The sequence below is a fragment of the Taudactylus pleione genome, unplaced genomic scaffold (genome assembly GCF_031769625.1).
Source record: "Taudactylus pleione unplaced genomic scaffold, aTauple2 ptg000046l, whole genome shotgun sequence".
Taxonomy (NCBI): domain Eukaryota; kingdom Metazoa; phylum Chordata; class Amphibia; order Anura; family Myobatrachidae; genus Taudactylus; species Taudactylus pleione.
The window spans coordinates 958,479-981,707 of record NW_028284448.1 but is presented as its reverse complement, the minus strand read 5'-3'; the positions used below and the strand labels follow the sequence as shown (position 1 = coordinate 981,707).

Genomic DNA, 23,229 nt, shown 5'->3' with positions numbered 1-23,229 from the left:
AAAAGCTGCTCCTGTCCTGATGGTGTCTTTAGAGGCTGAAAATGACATCACTAGACTTGTCTGGCCTTTTATTCAATACTCATTCTTCATATGGGCATTGGGGGCAGTTTACTTCAAGCAATAGTACAGATGTGTCAACATACATCTTACCTCCATGAGCTAGAAGGCGCATTAAACATAAAGCATGATTGCCATGTGACTCGTTAGTGCCGATCATCTTTTCGTACAACTTTTTACTGTCAAATGTGTCTTATTCATCTTATTCACATACAGGACACACAAGCAGCTTTTGCTTATTAAAATGTTATGCTGCATGCCTATATTCTGTGTGCAACTGCGGGTGTAACTGCATGCGAAATGCGACATTGTCAGCCGATGTGACACTGTAACATAGCATTTTGCATGCAGATACACCAGCAGTCGTACACAGAATATAATGCATATCATATTAATCGTAAGAAGCTGCTTGTGTGTCCTACTTGCATCACTTTGCAAATAAGACACATTTAATAGTAAAATTAGCACACGAAAAGACACTCGGCGCTACCAAGTCATGCCTCGGCATAACACAACTAGAAGGGCTGTTTAACATGAAAAAAGGCTAGATGTATGTGGACACATCTGTAGCTCTATGTAAAAAATCAACCTCAGCAATCATAAACAATTGTTCTTTATCATTGATTCAAATTAGAAAATAGTAATCAGAAAGGGATGTGCCTCCTCCCCTGATATTGGTTTAGTAATGGAATTAGTTGCCTCTACAATACAAAGCAATCCTGACATTGTGAGCAATACTTATTTGTCTGTGGCCAAGGGCGGCTCTTGTGTTAGGACAGAAATAAAACAAATTGAAACTAATAAAATGCATTTATGTGTGGTTTCCTCCATTGGTTCATTGATACAATTTGTATTGTGATAATATTGTGTAAGTTTTATCAATTCTTTATTAAATATTTTACTTTGTTCACATTCAATTTTACTTATTGCTAATACTATTGCTACTTTAATACTACTATCCCCTATTTTCTAAGGTGGTTATTTACCATCACTTGTAATGGGATATGGTCAATATCCTGACTTAGGGGATTTCAGTGCTCAGAATGCCGTTGCCAGAATCCTGACACTTGTCACAATCCCGGCGCAGGCATCCCGACACCGGAATCTCGAAGGTAAGTAGAGGGGTTGCAGGGAGGATTAGCATTAGGGTTAGGGCTAGGTACTAAGGGGAGGGTTAAGTTTAGAGTGTGGGGAGGGGAAGTTAGGTTTAGGCACTAGGGGGAGGCTAGGGTCAGGTACCGGGGAGGAAGGGTTAGAATAGGGAGAGGGGGAGGGTTAGAATACTGAGTGACAAGAAGGGTGGATTGGGGTGGAAAATCAGCCCGGAAAATTTCTGGAAGCAGTCCTAATGGGGGTGGGTCTGTTGAGGGGGCAGGGTCTGTGAAGGAGGGTAGAATACTCCCTCCTCTTAGGGCCTGGAGGGGCTTTTGCAAGCCACTGAGGGGAGCAGTGCTGACAACATAATTTTTGGTGAATGATACACTCTTCTTGGGGCCTCCCATTCCTCTGCACTAAGTACAGGCCAGTCAGTTTGAAAGTCTTTTCTTACCTATATGGTGGTTTCTCTGCAAAGGGGAACCTCTGAGAAATTTGAGCCTCACTGGGCAGCGTCTTCAGCCGGTATTCATTATTCAAGTAGGAGATCACATTAACTGGAAGATGTCTGTTTATGTAGAAACATAACCAATGTCATCATCATAACCAGTTAATATATAGTAACAGAATGTTTTGTGCAGGCAAAATGTAAATTTTCCTGATCAAACAATTTCTGTCTCTCTCCAGGCCTCCTTGTCTTCATTTCCAGGCCTCCATGTCTCTCCATATCCAGGTCCCCTTGTATCTCCATCCCCAGGAACCACTGCTTCTATCCAAGCCCCACTGCATCTCTCCATCCCCAGGCCCATCTGTTGCATTGAGGCCTCATTCACCCAACCCAAGTGTGTCTCAGCCCCATTCTCCTGGCCCCATGGGGTGTGCCTCTCTCAGCTCCATTCCCCCAGTCCCAGTGTGCATCTCTCAGCCCCATTCTCTGGCCCCTGTGCTCATCTCTCAGCCCTATTTCCCTGGCCCCAGTGCACATCTTTCAGCCACATTCCCCAGGACCCAGTGCACATCTCTCTGCCCCATTCCCCCAGGACCCAGTGTGTCTCGAAACCTCATTCCCCCAGGACCCAGTGTGCATCTCTCAGCATCAGTCGCCAGCCACTAGACCCAGTCCTTAGGGAATCGGTATGAAATACCACCGGCTGCATGGCTGGCGGTTCGATTCCCGGCAGCGCCTGGCCGACAAAAGCAGAGTTCCCGGCAGCGGAAGCCCAACAGCGCTGGAAATCCCGATCGTCGCTAAGGTAAGTATAAACTAACCTAACCCCCTAACCCTCCTTATGGGTGCCTAATTCTAACCTCCCCCAAGTGCCTAATACTAATCCACCTCTAAGTGCCTAACCTCTCCCCCCCTTCCCCGCTCCCTAAACCTAAGTCCCCCGGTGGGGTGCCTAACCCTAAGTCCCCCCCAGGGGAGCCTAACCCTCACCCTCCCTCCCCCTAGCCTAATCCTAACCCTCCCGGGGGGGTGCCTAACCCTAAGTCCCCCCGGGTGCCCTAAACCTAACCCTCCCCCCCTGCGGCTGTCCACTCGTGGCACCCGGCATCCCTTTGATCGGGATGCCGGGCACCTGTCTCCCAGCATCGGGGAAATGACAGGTGCTGGACGGATATAGACACCCGGAATTTCATCCTCACCAGGATATGACAGTCAGGAAGCCGACTGTCGGTATTAAGGCAGCCAGTTTCCCGATTGTATACCATCCTTAGACCCAGTTCTTATAATCAAGCTGCAGCCACCAGTCCCAGCCCTCAGCATCAGTCCCCAGCCACCAGTCCCAGCCCTCAGCATGTCCCAAGCCACCAGCCCTCACCATTGCCCCAGCCCCAGTGTGCCTCTCTCAGACCCATTACCCCATCCCCAGTGTGCATCTCTCAGACCCATTCCACTGGCCCCAGTGTGCATCTCTCAGCCCCATTCCCCTGGCCCAGTGTGCCTCTCTCAGACCCATTCCCCTGACCCCAGTGTGCATCTCTCAGCCTCATTCCCCAGGCCCCAGTGTGCATCTCTCAGTCCAATTACCCAAGCCCCAGTGTGCATCTCTCTGCCCCAGTGCACAACTTTTGGCCCCAATGCACATCTCTTACCCCCAGTGCACATCTCTCAGCGCCAGTGCACATCTCTCTGCCAAATTCCACCAGGACCCAGAGTGTCTCTCAGCCTCATTCCCCTGCCAGCCCCAGTGTGCATCTCTCAGCCCTAGTCCTCAGCATCAGTCCTCAGTTACCAGCCCCAGTCTTCAGCATCAGTCCCCAGCCACCAGCCCCTATTCTCAGAATCAAGCCCCAACCCTCAGTATAAGTCCCCAGCCTCAGTGTCTGTCCACATGCATCCATCCACCTGACAATACTTACCTGCTCTGCTCATCTGTTTGGCTGCTCGTTGCTTGTCTGTGGTGTGGCCGGTGTCCCCACCATGCAGGGCAGACTGCTTATTGTTGAGCTTATCCTGGCAGCAGGGTCAGGCCATGGAAGGGCTGGAAGCAGAGCCATCAGTGATGACTGACAGGCTCTGCAAAGGCTTGTGGGGAAGCTGTTGTGGTCGTGCATGTGCAGCAGCTTCCGTAGCCAATTTCTTTTGTGTTGCTGCCCATTCGGAGCTCAGCTCCGATTGTGGCAGCAGCCGTGTGTGAGTGGAGAGTGGCTGCTAGCCACTGTAGTGACTGGCCCAGTGGGAACTGGCCTGATGTCCCGGCGGCCCAATCCACCCCTGCCCACAAGTGTTTGTATTCTAATCCTGTCAGGATGCCGGCATCCTATACGCATACCCTTGCAATTTAAACACATCTGGATTTATAGCAATTTTTTAAATCAACTGCTTAAAACATACAGTACTTCAATTGTGATTTTATTTAAATAATTTTTATATAAATTTAACTGTTTATTTATAGTTTCATTTTCATTTATTTGTTTATTTTAATCCACTATTAGCTATATAAAATAAAGTCCCTGGTAGGCATCTGTCTGTTTGGGCTAATCTTGAGAACCACTGGATGGATTTTGATGCAGTTTTCACTATTCTATAGAGCATTTTCTTGTTGATGTAAGAAGGAAAAATTACTAATGATAACCTTATAAGACCTAATTTTAAAAAGACTATTACCGTAAATTCAAAATTGTTCCCATGCAAAACTGGGGCGGGTTCCTAGTTTACTCTGATATACTTCTCTATTTCATCCTCTATTTCATCAACTCTGTACAAAAATACCCATACATTACAAGTAGCCCTATATACATTTATTCCTCTCATTCAACTTCAGTACATTGGATCAGTCATTAGCCCGGTTGCTAGCTGTCCCATCCAGCTTCACTCTTACCCACATATCTCTATTTCTCACCTGTTTATCTAGTTTCTCTAGTTATCTGTCTAACTTTTTTCCCTTTTTTTGTGCCACAACTACCACCTTGCTCCTCTCCACCATCTTGTGTTTACATTGTCTCTCTCTGTTTTAATGTGTATTGGAGGAACCATTATTTTCCTTTTAGAGTTTTTTTTAGTTCAGTCTGTTTTTATTTCTGTATTACAAAGGTTTTTTTCAGTACCATCTCCACTTTGCTCATCCAAACCACTTCCATTCAGCACCTCTACCATGTTTGAGTTGTTTATTTTATACTCAATATTCTTTTTGAAAATTCTTGTAATGATAATAGTGATGTTTCATAAATAGCTTTTTCTGTTGCTGTGATAGACTCTGTGGGTGTCTGCTTCTTGCAACTAATAAAATGTGCTAGCTCAGCAACTTTCTTGTCTTTTGAAATCAGTGTAAAGCATATGTTTAGGTGTCAAAGTGCATAGGCATCAGTAATGCAGACACAAACTACTCCATTGGGGAACATATGGCAGGTAATACTGTATGTGGAAATATTACAATGGAGACTAATCCCTGGAAAGGAATGGTGTTGAGCAGGGCCGGCGCTACCATTAGGCAGCTTCCTTGAGGCACCGGCACCAGGGGGCACTGCTGAGTCCACCTAGCACTAAAAATAAGGATGTCTCTATAAGAGGCCTCCTAATTCTAAATAGTGCTAAATAGTGCTGGCACTGGTCATTGATCTTACATGCCGCCCATCTCCCCTTTCACCTGAAATAGCTGCATATTGCAGCTAACTAGATGTGTTGGGTGTCAGTTTATCACAGTTAATGTCAATGCTGCTGTGTGCACTGCAGGAAGCCAGACACTGGAGCTCTTCACCCCTGTCAATGAGTCACTCCCAGCCAGCAGTGACTCAGTGAAGCTCCTCCCCCCCAGATGAGGAGCTGACAATCTGCACTGCTATAGGAGGGAAGAATATTCCTGGAGTGGAGGACAACTGCAAAACAACAAGTAATAAACTTTTTGTTTATGTTTGATTTTATGTAGATTGTATTAATTTTATAATTAGTGCAGCCTTAGGTCTCATTCTCATGCATATTTGTATATATATATATATATATATATATATATATATAATTATTGTTTAATCATAATGGGAATGCCCAGCAATGCTCCACAAAGTAAGATATACCTCCTAACATTTAGGAGGATGGGATTGGGATGCCATGCAAGTGCCAAAGGTACAGATACAGAGAGGGGCGTGTACCCCTGGAATGTGAAGCCATGCCACCATTGTGTCCTTTAACCTGTAATGCCACCAGCTCAGGTAATGCTGGGCATGTCCTTGTCACACTGGCTCTCTCAGCTCTGTGTGCATGCATCATCCATTCAGCACATAGCAGTAGGTGACATCGAGCGTGAAACCCAATCCCCACAGGTGAGACAGTGGGAAAGTGCCCAATAAGTGGGGCTGTCCTGCCAAAATCACGACAATTTAGGGGGTATACACTAAGGGCTCCATTCAAGAATGGACCATAACATCTTTAACACTCTGTAAGGATATTCTGACTACTGCTGTTTGTGAGTGTACCATTTCCATCATATATAGATGACATTAGCAGTAGAGTCCCCAATGCTGGAAGTGAGGACCTAGCAAAAGCCTTTCCAGCTTCAGTGAACCTTTTCAGGCTTTCGACTAATAATAATTTATAATATATTTTATTGAATATTATATAATAAAATATATAACACATTTTATATACATACATAATCTATAAAAAAAAATACTGAATATCACACCATATATAATTCATTTGTTGGCAGAATTGAAAAACAGCTGTTAGTATATTATTAGTCCATGTCCAGGTTAGTAAGCTTGCTTCAAATTGTTAAAACAGTGGGCCTGATTCAGACCCACTTGTGAGCGGGTCGATGTTAGGCCACTGCACATGCGCACGCCGGAGCCGGCTCCGACATGAGCATGCGCGAGACCCAGCTAGTGACGGGCACTCTGTCGCTCCATGTCTCACACCAAAAGGGGACAGCTGTCACTTTTGATCAACAGCTCGCACCATTTTGGAGCCGGGGCGTGGGGGTGGCTTCACAAATGGAGGCGTTCCCATGCGAACGCCTGCCATTTGTGGGCAGCCCAACTGACATCACCAGTGATGTCAGTGGGATAGCTTCCGGCTCTATTAGAGCCAGAAGCTCTCTGGGGCTTGCGGCCACGAGACCCTACCACAAGGGTCTCGTCGCAAGCCCAATGGTCGCGATGGTCTTTACCATTGTGACCATCATCCTGGCCGCTTGCAATAGCTGTGGGTTATTACCCACAGCTATGCGAGTGACCAGGAGACTGCTCAAAAAAACAAAAAGAAATGCCCTGATTCAGAGCGAGCGTCCGGCTCTGAATCAGGGCCAGAGTCCAGTCTGTGTCAAAAGCATTTGTTAGTAAGTTATTCAGATAAATTAACCTCTCATGCCATGGCATGGAATCAATCATTCAGCTTTTTTTAAAATGTATAAGTCCAGGTAATCTATCAGTCTCCTTTTACCTCTAGCTCCCATGTGTATTAACAGGGTTTACTGGAGTATGATACCTTCCTGTCTGATGAAGCCGCTGATTATTGGAAAAAGGTGGAGAAACCCATTGTTCAGTGCTGGAGAGGCTTTTTAGCTGTAAAGACTATGGAAGGTATCATAGTGCACTTGCGCAGATGGTCATTGTGCATGGGCTTTAGTCATCAACCCCCAGATGGAAGCGGAAGGCTGCTGGTAACTCAGCTGGAGATACCTTCGAGGAGCTGTACACTGCTGGACCTTGCTGGACAGGTAAGTAATGTTAATTACCAGTGGCATACATCATTGTGATACTATATGAAATATGCCACCTGCAATAAGTAATTTCAATAAATGGAGCCCTAAGTAACGCATTAGCTGTAAAAGTGAGCATCCTTTTTTATTTAAAATATATTTTAAATAATAAAATGCTTATTAGGATTATGGCATTTCTGTCTCTGTGTATCAGACAGAGGATAGCCACACATAATATGTAGTGCTAGGAGTATATGAATGCTATTGAACATTTCTTATATATTTATGTATTCCTTATATTAGAGATGAGTGGTTTGGTTTTACTCAGTTATGTTCGGTTCTCAAAACCAGCATCATATTGGCTATTTGGCTCTCACGTGTTTTAGATAGCCAATAAGATAAATCCAAACTAATCAAAACTTGCTCTAATTTGTGGAAAAAACTGAGTCAAAATCAAACCACTCATCTCTACCTTATACTATATGCTATAAATATTCTCTTACTGTGGCTGTCTTTGTCTTTTACACAGAACCCTAAATGCATTAATGCCAGTAAGCTATTTTTATTCAAAATTCTCTACTCTGTAATAGAGATGTAAGGCAAAATGCTTGGTTTCTTTATATATCTTCAGTGCGCCTGTGTGACTCAGAAAATCCATGTCATACATGTGTGGAAAAGACCCTGATTGGCCTGCAACGTGGCCTGTATTTCTAACCCATCACTTTTTTCCAAAACTTTAAATTTCTACTTCCCTCTCCAACTAGAATTCCTGCATGAGAACCTGGGCAGCAGAAGAGCCTGAACAGAGTTTTGCACCATACATTATTGCATCAGGACTGCAGCCTCACCAGCTAGTCAGGAGCAAGTAAGATTTATTTTTATTTTACAAAAGACAAATGTACAAGGCTTTGGGAAGGGTGGATTAGTGTCTGCAGGGGCCGTAGCCTAGAGCTTTGCCTAGGACGGGGTGAAAACTTGCACCGGCCCTGGTGCTGAAGGTTTAATGAAACCTGGCCATGGAACCCTAGAATGTTGTCAGTGCATGATTGCAGTGTAAGCTAAGAGTGGTGGGCATGAGTGGGCCACACGCATGCACCTCTCAACAGCTCTCGCTATGCATGGCAGGACCAGACATTTAAGCAGATTTTATAATAGGCTACAAACACCTGTCTCATTGTTCAATTTACTAAACATTATATCAGCACTCTTCATAGTTTGTTTTATCTGATATATACTGTATATATTTAAATATATATATATATTACAATATAACATTGTTGCTGATCAATTACTATTACCACTCATTTCACCACCTCACCTATCCTCAATCAATAATTTCCAGCATCTCCCTGCCACTGCATACTTCCACCAAGGGCCTGTCATAAATATTATGAGCCTTCTGGCACAATTTGATTTTTGGACCAGCTCCTCCTTGAGAGATGAGTTCAAAATGTTATAGCTCACAAACTAATTAATAAAATATGGTTTAGAACAATGTTATTACTGTATGTTTTGGGAGTGAATAAAGCAAACAAATTTCCCTCACTTGGTAGAAAGTACTAGCATGATATGCCTTTCAGACTTCCCATTTTATTACAAAATGCTGCCACATGCTCTCAGACACCCACAATCTCTCATATCCTACATGTACTCTAAAACTCAACGACATGACACTCGGAATACCTCATGTGCCTACATATACTACTCAGACAACCCCACATATCACCAACTTGCCACACAGACTTTCTCACATGCCACTTTACAATTGATTTTTTTTCTCCTTACTAAGGACCCCCTACAACATATGCCATATATAATATTTTTGATTCTGCTTATATTATGCAGTACTGTCTCCCTTCCATCTTGTGTAGTCTGTTGCATTATCCTTCTTTTGTATTTTGCTGTATTCTGTTGTATGTGTCTGACACCTCTCTCCTCCCCATTTTCAAAACAAACTCATCACAGTACTTTTATGTTTTGCAAGAACTACATTACCTTACAGGCACCAAGAAGAAAGCCCTCCATCCATTTCTATGCATTGTGTTAGGATAAGGCAAGCTGTGTAATCCTGCATGGTTGCTCTTCCAGGCTCATATGCACACCACTTGTGACAGTCACTAAAAAGACTTCTGTGACCTGAAAACTACAGCCTGCAGGTAGACAGGTACATTAAGATGTAGTTCAACCTATGTACCATACCACACTAGAGTTGATGTCCCACCAGGACATCTGAACTGCTGCGCCCATCCACACTTGGAATGTTTTCCCTCTATGGGTGACCCTGCATTATGCTGGATGTTCTACAGGTCATGAGCTAAACACAACATATATATTTGTCAAGATATAAAAAGCTAATTAGGAGCACAAAGATAGAATATTACAAAATTACTTAATAAAGTATAATTACCAGAACATATAATTTAAACATAACATACTAATTAAAACCACAAAAACTGGCACAAAAAGGTTTTTGTTTACCCTTATAAGATACATAAAAGGGAGAAGTATAATGTAAAGGAGAACATCCTCACATATAATGCAAATATAGAGTCCTCCAAAGTCTATAGAAATCCAATGTAATTTAGAAATCCGCTTAGGTGTGGGACATTGATAGATAAATAGATGCAGTAATTTAGCCCAAATGCTGATGTAATATTCAACCTCACTAACGTGAGTGCACCTCACCACCACTGCAGATCTTACTCCCCAGTAGCAATCCCAGAGTTGCAGTAGTGGAAGGGCAGAACCTCGGTGGATTATGCTCCCCTAGAAATGTAAAAAGCATCCACCTGATGTTTGTTGTGAAGCCAAGACTGCGCGAGCAACACGTCATCGGCCGGTATGCAGAGGGAATTCACGGCTTGTGCTGAAAACAGAGGTGGTGTCTTTGTATTCAAGGAGTCCCGGTTATTGTAGCGCGTTATAGGATTATTGGAGCTAACTGCATCTCTGCATAAAATCTTGAAAGTATTTTGATCTTATTATTCTAGACATTACTTGAATGACAAGTGAAATTATAACCAATACGTCTGTGGGAAAATTTACACCAATCTAAAAGTTGAATGAAAATACTATTTATTGGGACCATAATAATATATATGTCAGTTCAGGTAATTGGGCACATACATCCCTAAAACCAGATTTTCTTATGCTATTGCCCCAAATACTGTTATTTACGTAGATCTCTAATTGATTAACTGAAGTAAGTAATGACATTTTCAAGCATTAATACAAAAGTATATATTTCACAAATTTTATTTATTTATATATCAGTTGTCTCGAGCTGTAACACATCAAAGTCACAGATGTAAACACCATGTGGGTAAATGTAGTCATGAGTGTTTAGTGAAAATCGCCAAATACTGTAAAGTTTTTGCAGCAGAAATCAAAGCCATGATTTTCTTCTTTTAAGGGAAAATTATGCTGAAAATTCCTTGTATCCTTACTGACATTTTCCCATACTGTATAAGAAATTACTTTTTTCAGATACTGTATAATAGTCAGTTAATATATGGGGTCCTGTGTATATAAAATCTAAATAATAAAGGACTCTTAATTTATTATAAAAATGTGACTATTGTAAAAATAAATACAACTGGTTTGTGCACTGAATTTCATTATATACAACAGTATAGATTTGAGCATTTGTATGTTTTATGTACTTACTCTAATGTACATGGCATTGTCTCTGTTATAACTTATATATGAACTGATTTAATCAATGACAAACCTAACTTTTACAACAATGTTGGCACCACCAGAGTCTAAAACATATTACAGAAAACCAGATATATATCTGTTCATAATGGCTTAAGCTCATCTTTATAGACAAAGATGTTATATGAGTAGTTTAGCCATGATTTTTATTTTCTGGCTGCATAAATTTAATGTTTTATCTGACATACAAAATAAAATAGATAAATCCATTTTGTTTTTGCTGATGTTTATTTTGTGCATTGAATTCAAACAGGAAACTGTGTGCACTTCAACTGTTATCACAATGTGGTCAAGAAGACTGTGTATTTTACCATTTACACACAATTGTTCATTACAGTATGTTCTTAGCTTAGTGAAAATCAGGGGTGTAGCATGGGAAGCAGTGTTGGTAGTGCAACTAGCAATACTGAACTTGAAAATAATTCTCTTTGTTTTATAATGAACTCGAATTTGATAAAAATAATCTCACCAAACGTTGGTGGTGCTCACACACACTACCTTTCATGCTTGGCATCACACCCCTGACAGAAATAACGTATGTTTGGATTTTGTTGATAAAAAGTATTACAAAAATCTCCATACAAAAACTATTTTTATAGAAATCTTGCATTTCCACAAATAAACCTGAACATTTTTAAATAAAAATTGCTCGAGGATTTTGTTCATTAAACACTGACTGTATTGATGAATGCAGTCCATTTAAAGCTCCCTGTGGAAAGTTCTTCTAAGAGGCCCGTGCATTTTCCACAGCTGGAGTTCACTGCAGAGTCTCAATGGGGTTCAAATGGTAACAGGGACACACTGTTTAAAAACTCCATATTGTCTACGATGGATCCTCTCTGTCACATCCACAATTTCACTCTCTGCAATATACAATTAGATACATTCTTCTATACTCCATAATAACTACTTGTCAGCATAAACTGAGTCAATCTAACATTCTCACACAGAAATGCTGTAATCTGGTTGAATTGAACGATACAATTATTGCCTTGTTTACTGACATTTTGTTTTATTTACGACAGTGAAACACAGAGTCCACAAAATCAGATAAGAATCTTCTCATACTGTATTTGTTCGTATAATCATGTCAATTCATGGATTATAATGCCTTCTTTTAGTGATCTCATGTTGCCTCATCAGCATGTGAATGTATTCTAACATTTTAATTTGGGCATTTAATAATAATTTTTCTAATTGTCTCCCATCTTTGCTATATAAGTGCAAAGAAAATACAGTCATTTTGATAAAGTTTATATTTAATAATCTTTCTTCATTGGTTAATCTGGCATTCGTTTTTGTTTTTTTTCTTTGAAACAAGTGAAAATGACCTCTTGTTTTCTCATTTGGGACCGTATTTTTAAAGCAACCACAAAACGTACACGTTTACATTCAGAAAAATGGTGGACCCCTTGAAAAAAAAAGTTCAACCTCCGCAGAAGTTCTTGATTTATCCATGACTCTTGCAGTTCTAGTCTGACCGAAGGATCAGATTAATAAGTCTCAAGTTCATAGATACAGCGACATGAGGTAACTCATTTTTATTTTGCACAGGTTGCATATTTCCACAGGAAACATTCTCGCAGAGTTGTTTGGAAAAAGAAAACAAAATGCAGACAGTTTGTGCTTGGGGATGCCTGACACCCAGCTCTATGCCATTGTTTCTTTTCCTGGCAATCTTCTGTCATTAAATGTATGCATGTTGATAACTTCCTCTGTTTTCACTATTACAGGAGGCTGTGGTTTATGTTTCAATCGCCGTTGACACTTTAGTGACATCCTTAATTCTTCTACCATGGCACTACAGAAGGATCTCTGCAAATACAAACATAAGTAACGTTTTTTGTTTATAACAAAATATGCAAGCAAAATTCGTATGGGGTATATAAACTATCTATGATTTATTCTTTAGACGCAGCATGTCAGCCAAGCAACCCTGCAATTTTACCATGTTCCTGCCTGAAGCATCCAACAAACCGCTGTCACTTAAATATGCATCACATAGTAATTAAAATGACTTATCAAGCTGTGAAAACTCATTGAAAATTTCACCTTGTCACTAAAATTATTTATCTGCCAACTAGTGCCTGGTGATGCACATTATAGGCAAATGCATTTGAGACATATGTTCTGAGGAAGCAAATCCAAAAACATTTGTACTTTGCACATTTTATGTATGCAAGGCAAATTATTTATACTACATTGCATAACACTCTGCATCTTAATTGTACCATCATACAATTGTAATATACAGGAGTAAAAGAACACATTATGAAATATCTATATAAAGTACAAATTACATTTTGGTGCTTTACAAAAACTGGCACTATTAGAAAAATCAATGAACAGTGAAACATTGTGAGCTACATGCTTGTCTTTATGAAGGCATACATTGAGTTAGTACAGTATCATTTTGTATTTCTGTAGTTTATTTTTAAGCTTATTTTGTTTATTTATATTATTTAACTGGATGCACATCATACTAGGAAAGTCTATACTATATAAATATATATATGTATACTCTATATGTAAAATGCATACCATACCATATTTTTTCACTGGGTTTGGAATGCAATCCCAGGATGGATAATGCCAGCGATCAGAATACCAGCAGCGTAATCCCAATGATGGAAATCCTGAAGCATGCCCTCCCACAGCCTAACCATAACCCTCCCTCCCTCAGCCTAACTAACTGTCCCCTCCTGCAGCCTAACCCTAACCTTCCCCCTAGGGCCTAATCCTAACCCCTAACCTTAAACCGAACCATAACACTCACTAACAGGATCACAGCTGTCGGGATTATGGATCCGGGCTTCTGACTGCTGTTGGGATTCCAGTGCCAAGATTCTGTATACTGGCATTGTCTGTGCCGAGATGGTGACTACATCCCAGATTCACTTACTTATTATGTTATATGGCATCAATTTTGAAGTATTTTACATGATTTAATTAAAGACAACATCCATGTAGTAAAACAGCTACCACCACTTTTATCATAATTAGGTGTCAGTTTGTACTACTCTATTTCAACCAATTTGGCACATGCTTTCATTAATTTATAGTAGTATATTAAACTAATAAAAGCAAATTTCTGAAACTGGGAATCCTGATGTACTAATAGGTTGCGTGGGTTTGTAGTAAAACTATATAGTATGGAGAGATCTTTTATGATTGGCAGCTCTTTGCTGTGCACATATTTATATATTTGCAACTTTTTTATGCAAAACCACATAATTTCCACATTGTCTGTCATCATGGTGATTAGTTAGGTACAGTTAATTCTCATTTCATGGTAATTATATATAAATGATCTGCAAGATCCATCATTACCATTTCAACTTTGGAAACACTAGGAATTACTAAAGCTGAAAACTGATTTTATTTTTTTAGAAAGAGCCCATTTAGAAACCTTTTTTGTGTGTAAGTAAACAATTGATATCGCCAGCTAGTGCAGCTAAATATCCTTAGTATCTCTGAGCTTGATTCAGCTTGTTAACACAATTGCAAACATCAATGCAGTTGAGCGATATTTATGCTATGCGCATGCACATATGTAGCATAGCACATGCAGGCGATGGCACTCACAAGTCAGCAAACATAAAAAAAATATTGACAGCTAGCAAGCGTTTGGGGGAGGTGATTTGGGGGGGGGTCTTAAAATTGTTGGTGTCTCTTACCATTTGGATGCCATTTAATGGGCATTCATAATTTAGGCAGTGTGATCACCTCCACAGCACAAGACCTCTCTGTGTGCAGAGACTCACAAAATTAGAGACGGGTCTGTCTAGCCATAAGTGGTCGATGGTGGCCGATGTTCCTGTTGTTTACACTGCTCTGTGCGTATGGTCGCAGAAGAGAAGGCAGCAGTGGGCACAGATAAGGTTGCACAGATAAGGTTGTAGCTGCATCTGCATTTATTAGCAGCTGTGTTCCATCAGGATTCGCAGATGCAATTGCAATTGTGATCCAAGCTGAATCAGGCCGTCTACCCATTAAATAAGAGCATACTGCAAAGTATGTTCTTTTGACTATAAAGCATACTTACCTACTTTCTCAGGACTGTCGGGAGCCTCCCAAAAATCGGGTGCTGCTCCTGACACCCTACAATAGGAGGCAAATCCCGTGCATCATCCGCCGCCTCCCCCCCGTGAGCGCACATGAAAGTGGGCAGTTCAGAGGGGTGAATTATGTCATTGTAGCCCTGTCCCCTGCTTTGCAATGCAGGTAATATTGGCATTATAAAGTGGGGGGTGGGGCCCGTGATGATGCAATAATGCAGACAAGTACCACGCTCCGCCCACTTCAGCTGACCCCACCCTCCCTGCTGCATCAACCTGGCAACCCCCTCCCAGAAAGGGGCTGCCAGAAAGTTGGTATGTATGCTATAAAGCCTCTTTCTGCCACTTGTAAATTGCTGCACCATTCTCCAATCATTCCAGTCATGGGCTGCTCTTTGCATAGAAGCATAGTTAGCCTGAGAACTAGTGAACTAGTTTATTTTTTACTTGTTAATGACTAAATATTGTACTTTATAGTTAATGTATTGTTCATATTAGGCATACTCTGAGCTTTCATTTACTGCTCAAGCTCAATCATCAATTCAGTTTATTTAAACACTAGTATGAGTTTGTGGAATTAATAAACAAAATTTAAACCCAAGTACATAGAGGTCACTGTAATGTATACATAATGTATGTAAAGGAACCTTAGTATTATGTCTATACTCTTACTATTATTTACAAAGATCCTTTGATAGTGCTATACATTTAGGATCAATAAAACTACAATACAAACATACAAATATTGGGTGATGCAATAAATGTGAGTTCATGCATGAAAAAGGAGACATTAGTATTTTTAGAAAATAAAATAACCTGACTTTAAGAGTAACAGAGTATATTACTAGCTATGTTTGTAGTTCATTCTGTATAGTTCTTTGCTGAGGGATAAACAAGTTGTTCCCTTTTACAAGCACTAGAAATTCACTGCACAGATACAGAACTTCTCATTTTGACAAATGGCACAATTTAACACCAGTTGTTTTTGTGCGCTTATTGCACTTTTCACTTCTAAACACTTATCCCCTACATTTAAAATACAATTTAATATAACTTATAGGACTCAATCAGGTGCATCGTTATCATTATGAGGGTTGCACTAAAAAAAAAAATTTACCTATCTTTGGGCCTGATTCAGAGCCGGACGCTCTGACAAGAGCGCTCGCTCTGAATCAGGGCCCACCTCCTAATTATGGAGCGTCCACCACTGCGAGCCGAAGCCTGCGGTTGAGTTTCTCAACCGCAAGGCCCGGAGTGATTTTGGCTCTATCAGAGCCAAAATCACTCCCACTGACATCACTAGTGATGTCAGTGGGGCCGGCTTCTGACGGTAGGCGTTCCCTTGGGAATGCCTCCGTCAGGGAGGCACGCCCACCAAAGGGGGCGTGCTGTCAATCAACATCGACAGCACGCCCCCTTTGGTCAGAAACAACGAGCGAAGGAAAGTCCTCCGCTCGTCACATCTTGCGCATGCGCACGACGGAGCTCCCTCTGTCGTGCGCATGTGCAGTGCACACCATCGACCCACTTGCGAGCGGACAGCCGCTCGCGAGTGGGTCTGAATCAGGCCCATTATCTATAACAGCTAAGTTCTTAATATCTAATTTAAGTTGCATGGAAAATATCTATATTTGGCACTAATAACCGCTAATTATATGAGCTGAAAATGGCATCTCTATTGTATATAGGGCCTGATTCAGTGATATATGCAAACCTGATGGTTTGGTACATCTCCGATGGTGGGGGGAACTGTACATATGCATGATCAATTTATATGTGCAGAATGGGTCCTGCAAGCTATTTGGAGGTTGGGATAGGTCAGTGCTGCCTGTATATCCAGAAAACATCGGCATCCAGCCCAATTTTCTGGGAGTGCTGAGGCCAGTGTGTACATTTTTTGATGCAGATTTACTGGCCTCACATGCTGTGTACATCATGATTGATGATAGCAATGTTGATCCAGTGCTGCATCTTCAAATGCAGGCATCGGACCTGAGATGGCGGCAGGAGTGGTGTTTTTCCTTCAGACACCAACTGCAGACAGCTACATCCTAAGATCCTGCTGCGGTGCAGAAGCATACATCTCTAAATCAGGGCCATTGTTTGTATATATTAGTCCAACATAATACCCTTAAACATTTTCTAATAGGATAAACTAAAGTCTATATACATTTCCTTAGGAAATAATTTTACAAAGTAAACAAAAAGAATTGTGTAATACAAACAGTAGGTTGGCAGATAAGTGTGGTGTCTTTATAACGCTGACACTTGATGGAGACCCTGGTTTGAATCACAGTAGCACGTTACTTTGTTCCACATGTATCTGAAGGATTCTAAATGAAGTTTTAAGTTTGATTGGACAGACAGATAAACCCTAACTGATCATTTATGTGTACAATACTACATAAATTTGTAACTCTGGGCCTGATTCAGCAAGGATCACTATTCTGCTTATATGCATGTAACACAGTTGCTAATATCAGTGGTGCTATGTAAATGTTTGCATTCACATTGTGATCACAGCCTAATATAAGGACGCCAACTTCCCCTTACTCACATCCGTATAATTTGTAAACATAGCGAAACAATCAGTAACATCGGACCCATACTCACAGTAAAGGCAGGTCAGACCTCACTCAGGAATTGCTTACTTTAGTGCACACACTGAGACCTCAGGCTGCATATGGTATTGCAGAGGATATTTTAATAAACTCCCCTGCAACACCGTTGAAATGCACTGGCACCCCCCCAACACCACCCACAAACAGCACAACCTGTCAATCACTCTGTGATGGGTCTATGTGGTCACTTCAATCGCAATCCCAATCACAGTGGCCAGTTTGTGCACTGCGATGCATAAGCATGAGCAGTACGCTACAATCAGCTGATTGCATGTGTATAAGCAATTGCGATCCTTGCTGAATAAGGCCCTATAATGCAACTTTAAAAAACTATTAATTAAATTTTTCTGAAAATAGACTATATACAAGCAACATAATAATTGTAGGTAACTGTAAAAAAAAAGAAAATAAGAAGCAAGCTCCAGATCTCTGAAAGACAATGAATAATGTTGTCCTTATAAGAGCTTGAACGGCATTGGTGAATCAAAGTGATCCATCAAGGAAAGTGACTAAAACAAATATATACAAAAAAGACATTACACTCTATGAGGTCAAATATTCTAATATACCTGAAGGTGTGGCACAAACACATCCTAGCACAGGGGGTGTACGAATCAGGACGGGGCCCCAGGTGGGCATTTTTATTCAATATGGATTATCATCATTTTTGTGGGTTTTTTTACCAGGGATCATGTACCTGCAAGTTATATGCCTGTATGTGCATATGCGTCTTTGTTGCGGTTTGCTCAAGACGCATTTGCATGGTCATGTCCTACTGTATTCAGCCAAAGCTTCACACAGTATAATTGTTACACGTTTATAAGTGCAAGGCTCTGTACTGTAGGTACAAAATCACAAAGTATACATATGAATGGATGCATTAAAAAATTTGTGAACCTACTCAGTACAGAAAAGTGCATTTTGTGCTTAAATATCAGTCCTTCAGCACTCGTACACCTAGCTATGGAAACAGAGTAAATCATATCCATATGCCTTTGTAAATACAAGTTTATAATAAATAATATACATTACATTGCAATGATGTGTTTGCGTGTGTGTTGTATGTGTGTGTGTGTAAGCAACTCAACGAACTTGCCTGCATCTACTGTGAAATTATTGCTTTATTTTATTGTATGTTTCACTCTGAAAAAAAAGGGTTTATTTTAGCCCTGCGGTATCTTTCGTTACAACAAATAGATTGTTCAGCTTTGATGTTGCAACTTAACAGTTTCTTTTTTATAACCTCAAGTTGTGAAGGCAATTTCTGAAAATCCTTGCAACCTTAAATAATGTGCCACTAAACACCTTGAAGCCTTGTTATAAAGTCCCCATGCCTGAGAGTGTTCTTTTACCTATAGTACTAGCACAAGAAACATATTAAGAATTTATAGGTGAATAAATATATAATGTAGTAATGATTACATTATATTTTGAATTTTGCACTCATTCATAATGGAGCAATTTATTGTAACAAAATGGTAATGAAAATGATTTATCCACAGATATGACTAGAGACAGAAAAAAAAGAATTGTCAGAGGTTTATGATTTAACACAAATTGCATTACCTTTACTTTGACAAAAAAAGAAAGCTCTAGTCATTTGCTTTAAATAAGTTGATTCTTTCACTTTGCCCTTTGATACTGCTTCTGTGAAAGGCATTTTCAAAATTTAGAATGAAAGTGTGAGGATTGTTCAGAAGTTGATTACCTCTAGCACTGCACGTCAGATATTGTTTGAAACCTTGTTAAAATGTCTTAAAGCAATAATGGCTGTAATCTTGCAGCTTATAGCTTGTGTTAGAGGTCAATGTTTTCACATTTTCTAGTATACATCAATCAAAATGCTTTCCATCATGACTGAAGTTAGCCCTGAATGCATATGAGGCTCTCCTGTGGGTCTCTTTCCTAATAAGCTTCTGTCTCTACAGGGTACGCCTTCTGGGAATTTGAATGATGTACTACACAGTGAGAGACATTCAATTGAATTTTATAGTACAAACCCCAAGGCAGTAACCAAATTTTTGAAAATGTTGACAAAGCAAAGTCTACATTTCTGACTATCAGCAAGAAAACTTATTTGCAAAGTAAAATGATTACTATATGCAGCTTAGGTCATAGAAAATGTTTAAGTATATATACATACACACAAACACTATTTATAACACTAGCACTAGCTATAATGCCCTGCATTGCTTTACAGTTTTGTAATCTTATTTATTTTGTTTTTATTTTATGTGCTGTAATTTTTAAATTTTATTAATCTCTTTATGTTAAACTGAAAAATGTATTAAATTCTGTAAATTTTGAACTTTGTAACTGGTTGGGTGAATTAGCACAATGTACTGTAGTCACCATCGACAGCATGCCCCCTTTGATGAGACACTCCGAGCGAAGGAAAGTCCTTCGCTCATTGGGTCTCGCGCATGCGCACGACGGAGCTCCCTCCGTCGTGCGCATGCGCAGTGGGGACAATTGACCCACTTGCGAGCGGGTCTGAATGACCCCCTTAGGGCCATATTCAATTGGAGTGAAAAGCCGTTTCCGGCAAAACTTTTTCGCCGATGATGTCACTTTCACCGATTTCTCTTATCCCCGTATTAAATTTTAGCGTCTTTTCGCCGGTGCAAAAATGCAATGCAATGTAAAAGGTGAAAAAGTTTTGCCTATGAATACCCAGCGGAAAAAAGTGCAGAATTGGGGTTTTGGGGTACAGAGGTGCGGAAACCACTCTGCACCCTTTGTACACCCCCCTTGATGCAAACTGCACAAAAAAATGCATAAAAACACAATGGACACCCCTAAAAAGCACTTTGAAAATGTGGGGAAATAAATTCAAAGTGGGGGTACAACTTCAAAAACTATCGAAATTGGCTTTGGGGGTGTCTGCAAGTATGTAGAGGGTTTTTTTATTGCAGGTGCTTGCTGGAGGTATGTTTTTTGGTGCACTTTAAAGCTTGATTTTAAACTATGCTTGCACCCATTTTCATGTACCCCAAATTTGATTGGACTACTTATTTTTCCCAAAAAAGTAGCAAAATGCTATTCTTCACCACTTGCTCAAAGATGCTAAATATCACCTATTGAGACCATTTAAAAACCCCAAATACCTTTAGCAGGGCTATTCGGGGTTCCCATAGTGAACCCCCAGGTCAGAGCATCTTTAGTTGTGTGTCAGGCTGATTTCCCCCAAAATTTTGTTTTTGCCAGGTCCCGTTTTCGCCAATTTGGAATTGAATACTGGGATAAGCGGGGAAGCGCACGATAAGTTTTGGATGGCAAAGTTCTGATGACAGCGAAAAGTCCGGCAACAGACTCTTCGCTCCAAATTGAATATGCCCCTTAGAGGAGAATTCAATTAGCTGCGATTAAGTGTTAACTTGTCGCCGGTTAAGATTTCACACATATCGCACATTAATTTTGCTTATTGCGTCTATGCGTGCTACCATTTTTCACGCACTTCAATTGCAAATGTATCGTTGCGGCATTCACTGAAAAAATCTTGCAGCTTTTACCCACGAAAAGTGTAGGTGAAAATGGGGAAATCTGCCTGTACCCCAAAAAAAGCTAAAGTGATATAGGATAACAGAATATAAGTATATTAGTGGCCCTAATAACAGTTTTTAGGGTTCTTAATTATGTCAAATGACTGTTACAGTATATGCATTTTTCTAAAAAAAAAGCCAAATAATATTAGAAAGCAAGTGTTTTTTGACAAGATAAAATGGTCCACTTAAATTGGGGGTGCATAAAAATGCATGAAAGTATATATTTGTGTCATTTTAAGACACTTGAAAATATGCCTCTAACACCCACCTGCAATCTTAAAAACACCTGTCCCATTCATACAGCACCATTCACCTATCCCACATCAATTAACCCATTTTCCTGTACTTTGCACCCCCAAAATGTCATTATTAGCCAAATGAAGCTATTTAAAACATATTTGCCTAATTTGTCATTAAGAATGGTGTCCCAGTGGTTCTGACCCAAGTACCGACATTTCTACCTTAAAATAGTGACTTTACCCAACTTTTCACTTGCTGAGGAGGTGGAGAAAAGAAATTTGCGCAAAATTCTATGCAGAATCGTACATGCGAAAACCGCTGGTAATAGGATTGGGCGATAACTATGCGCTCGATAAGCTGTTTTTCACAGCTAATTCAATTTCCCCTTAATGTATTACAATTTACAACACAACATATTGTAACTGTCTCTTTGCACTAAGTGCTTTTGTGCTAAAGAACTGGCTCACTTGCATTCCATTTGCCAGCTCTCTATCACTTGCATGTAATATTATTAGAGAGGAATTATATATGTATTAAGAGTTGGTGCCAACCAGTCCATTTGTGAGATTTGTTATGCCTATGTTTAAAAAAGGCAGTAGGTGGAATTTGTGCAGAGAGGTTGTGGCCATGGGTGAAGCTGTATACATATATACAATGGCTAGAAAAGTGGGAGTTGGCATGTGCATGGAGGGAGAGGGGGGCATGGCCATGGGAAGATTGAAGTGGAGGTGTTTATTGGGGGCTTTACTTTGTGCAGATGGCAGGACACTGTGAGCCATAAATGCATCTCACAGTGGTAGGTGGTATGGAAATAGGGTAACTGTCTTTGAGGGGGCATTGCTTTCAACATAGAGGGTGTGGTCAGTGCTTGTGAATATGGGTAACAGCAGGCACTGACACAAGGATGAAAGGATGTAGCCATAGGTGGAGCAGTGTAGAGATTTTTGGAAGGACCCTTACTATGTATGGAGGGTGCATGGTCTGCATACACTGTGCTGTGAACATAGCTAACAACAGGTGATGACATGTGCACAGAGGGGGTGTGGCTTTGAGAGGAGCAATCTGCATAAAGTTGTAGGGGATTTTTACTTTTAATGGGGGAGTGTGGCATGTGGCTATGAACATGATTCACAGCATCAGGTTTAATATGCATGGTAGAGTCATGGCCATGGGATGGAGCAGTTAGTATATGCTGGGGGGTTTTCTTTTTTGTAGAGAGAGTGGACTTTGTGAGCTGTGAACATGGTTGTAAGTGTGACAGTATGTGTGCAGAGGAGCCGTGGCCATAGGCAGAGCGGCCTGTAGATGTTTGGAAGGGGTGTTCTTTACAGCAAAGGTGGTATGGTCAGCAGTCAGTGCGATCTCCCTGCAATTACTTTCTGTAGTTGGACTAGCATGTTCACTATGTGTTTTCGTTACTTTGCAGGAGATGTGAAAAAGGCAGGGGTGGGCATGTTTGGTGTCATTCTGACACAATGACTTTAGAGTATGCAAATGTGTATGCACTATTAGCTGTTTTATTTTTCTCTGGTAGCTGTTAGTAGATGGTGCATGCCTTCACATCAGGTCCGATGTGTGCTTTCAAACATTATGATATAATTTTAGTCACTTATCAGCTATATATTTAGTTAAAAAATAGAAGTGATAATAGTTTAATTTGATCAATTAACCAAATTCAAAGTGACTGAACAGAAGATAAATCTAAATCAAATCAATATTTGGTGTAACCACCCTTTGCCTTCAAAACAGCATCAATTAT

At 40.5% G+C, this 23,229-nt stretch overlaps 1 protein-coding gene across 1 annotated transcript in view; it reads right to left on the bottom strand.

Annotated features, from left to right (window-relative positions):
* Positions 1–12,247: 12,247 nt before the first annotated feature.
* The window catches only part of GRIK2 (glutamate ionotropic receptor kainate type subunit 2), a 755,896-nt gene continuing 744,914 nt past the window's right edge, over positions 12,248–23,229 (bottom strand). The window contains exon 16 of the mRNA XM_088460433.1: positions 12,248–12,821. Within this exon, the coding sequence (XP_088316559.1) occupies positions 12,657–12,821 (165 nt within the window). The 3' untranslated portion in view covers positions 12,248–12,656. The remainder of the gene's footprint in view (positions 12,822–23,229) is intronic.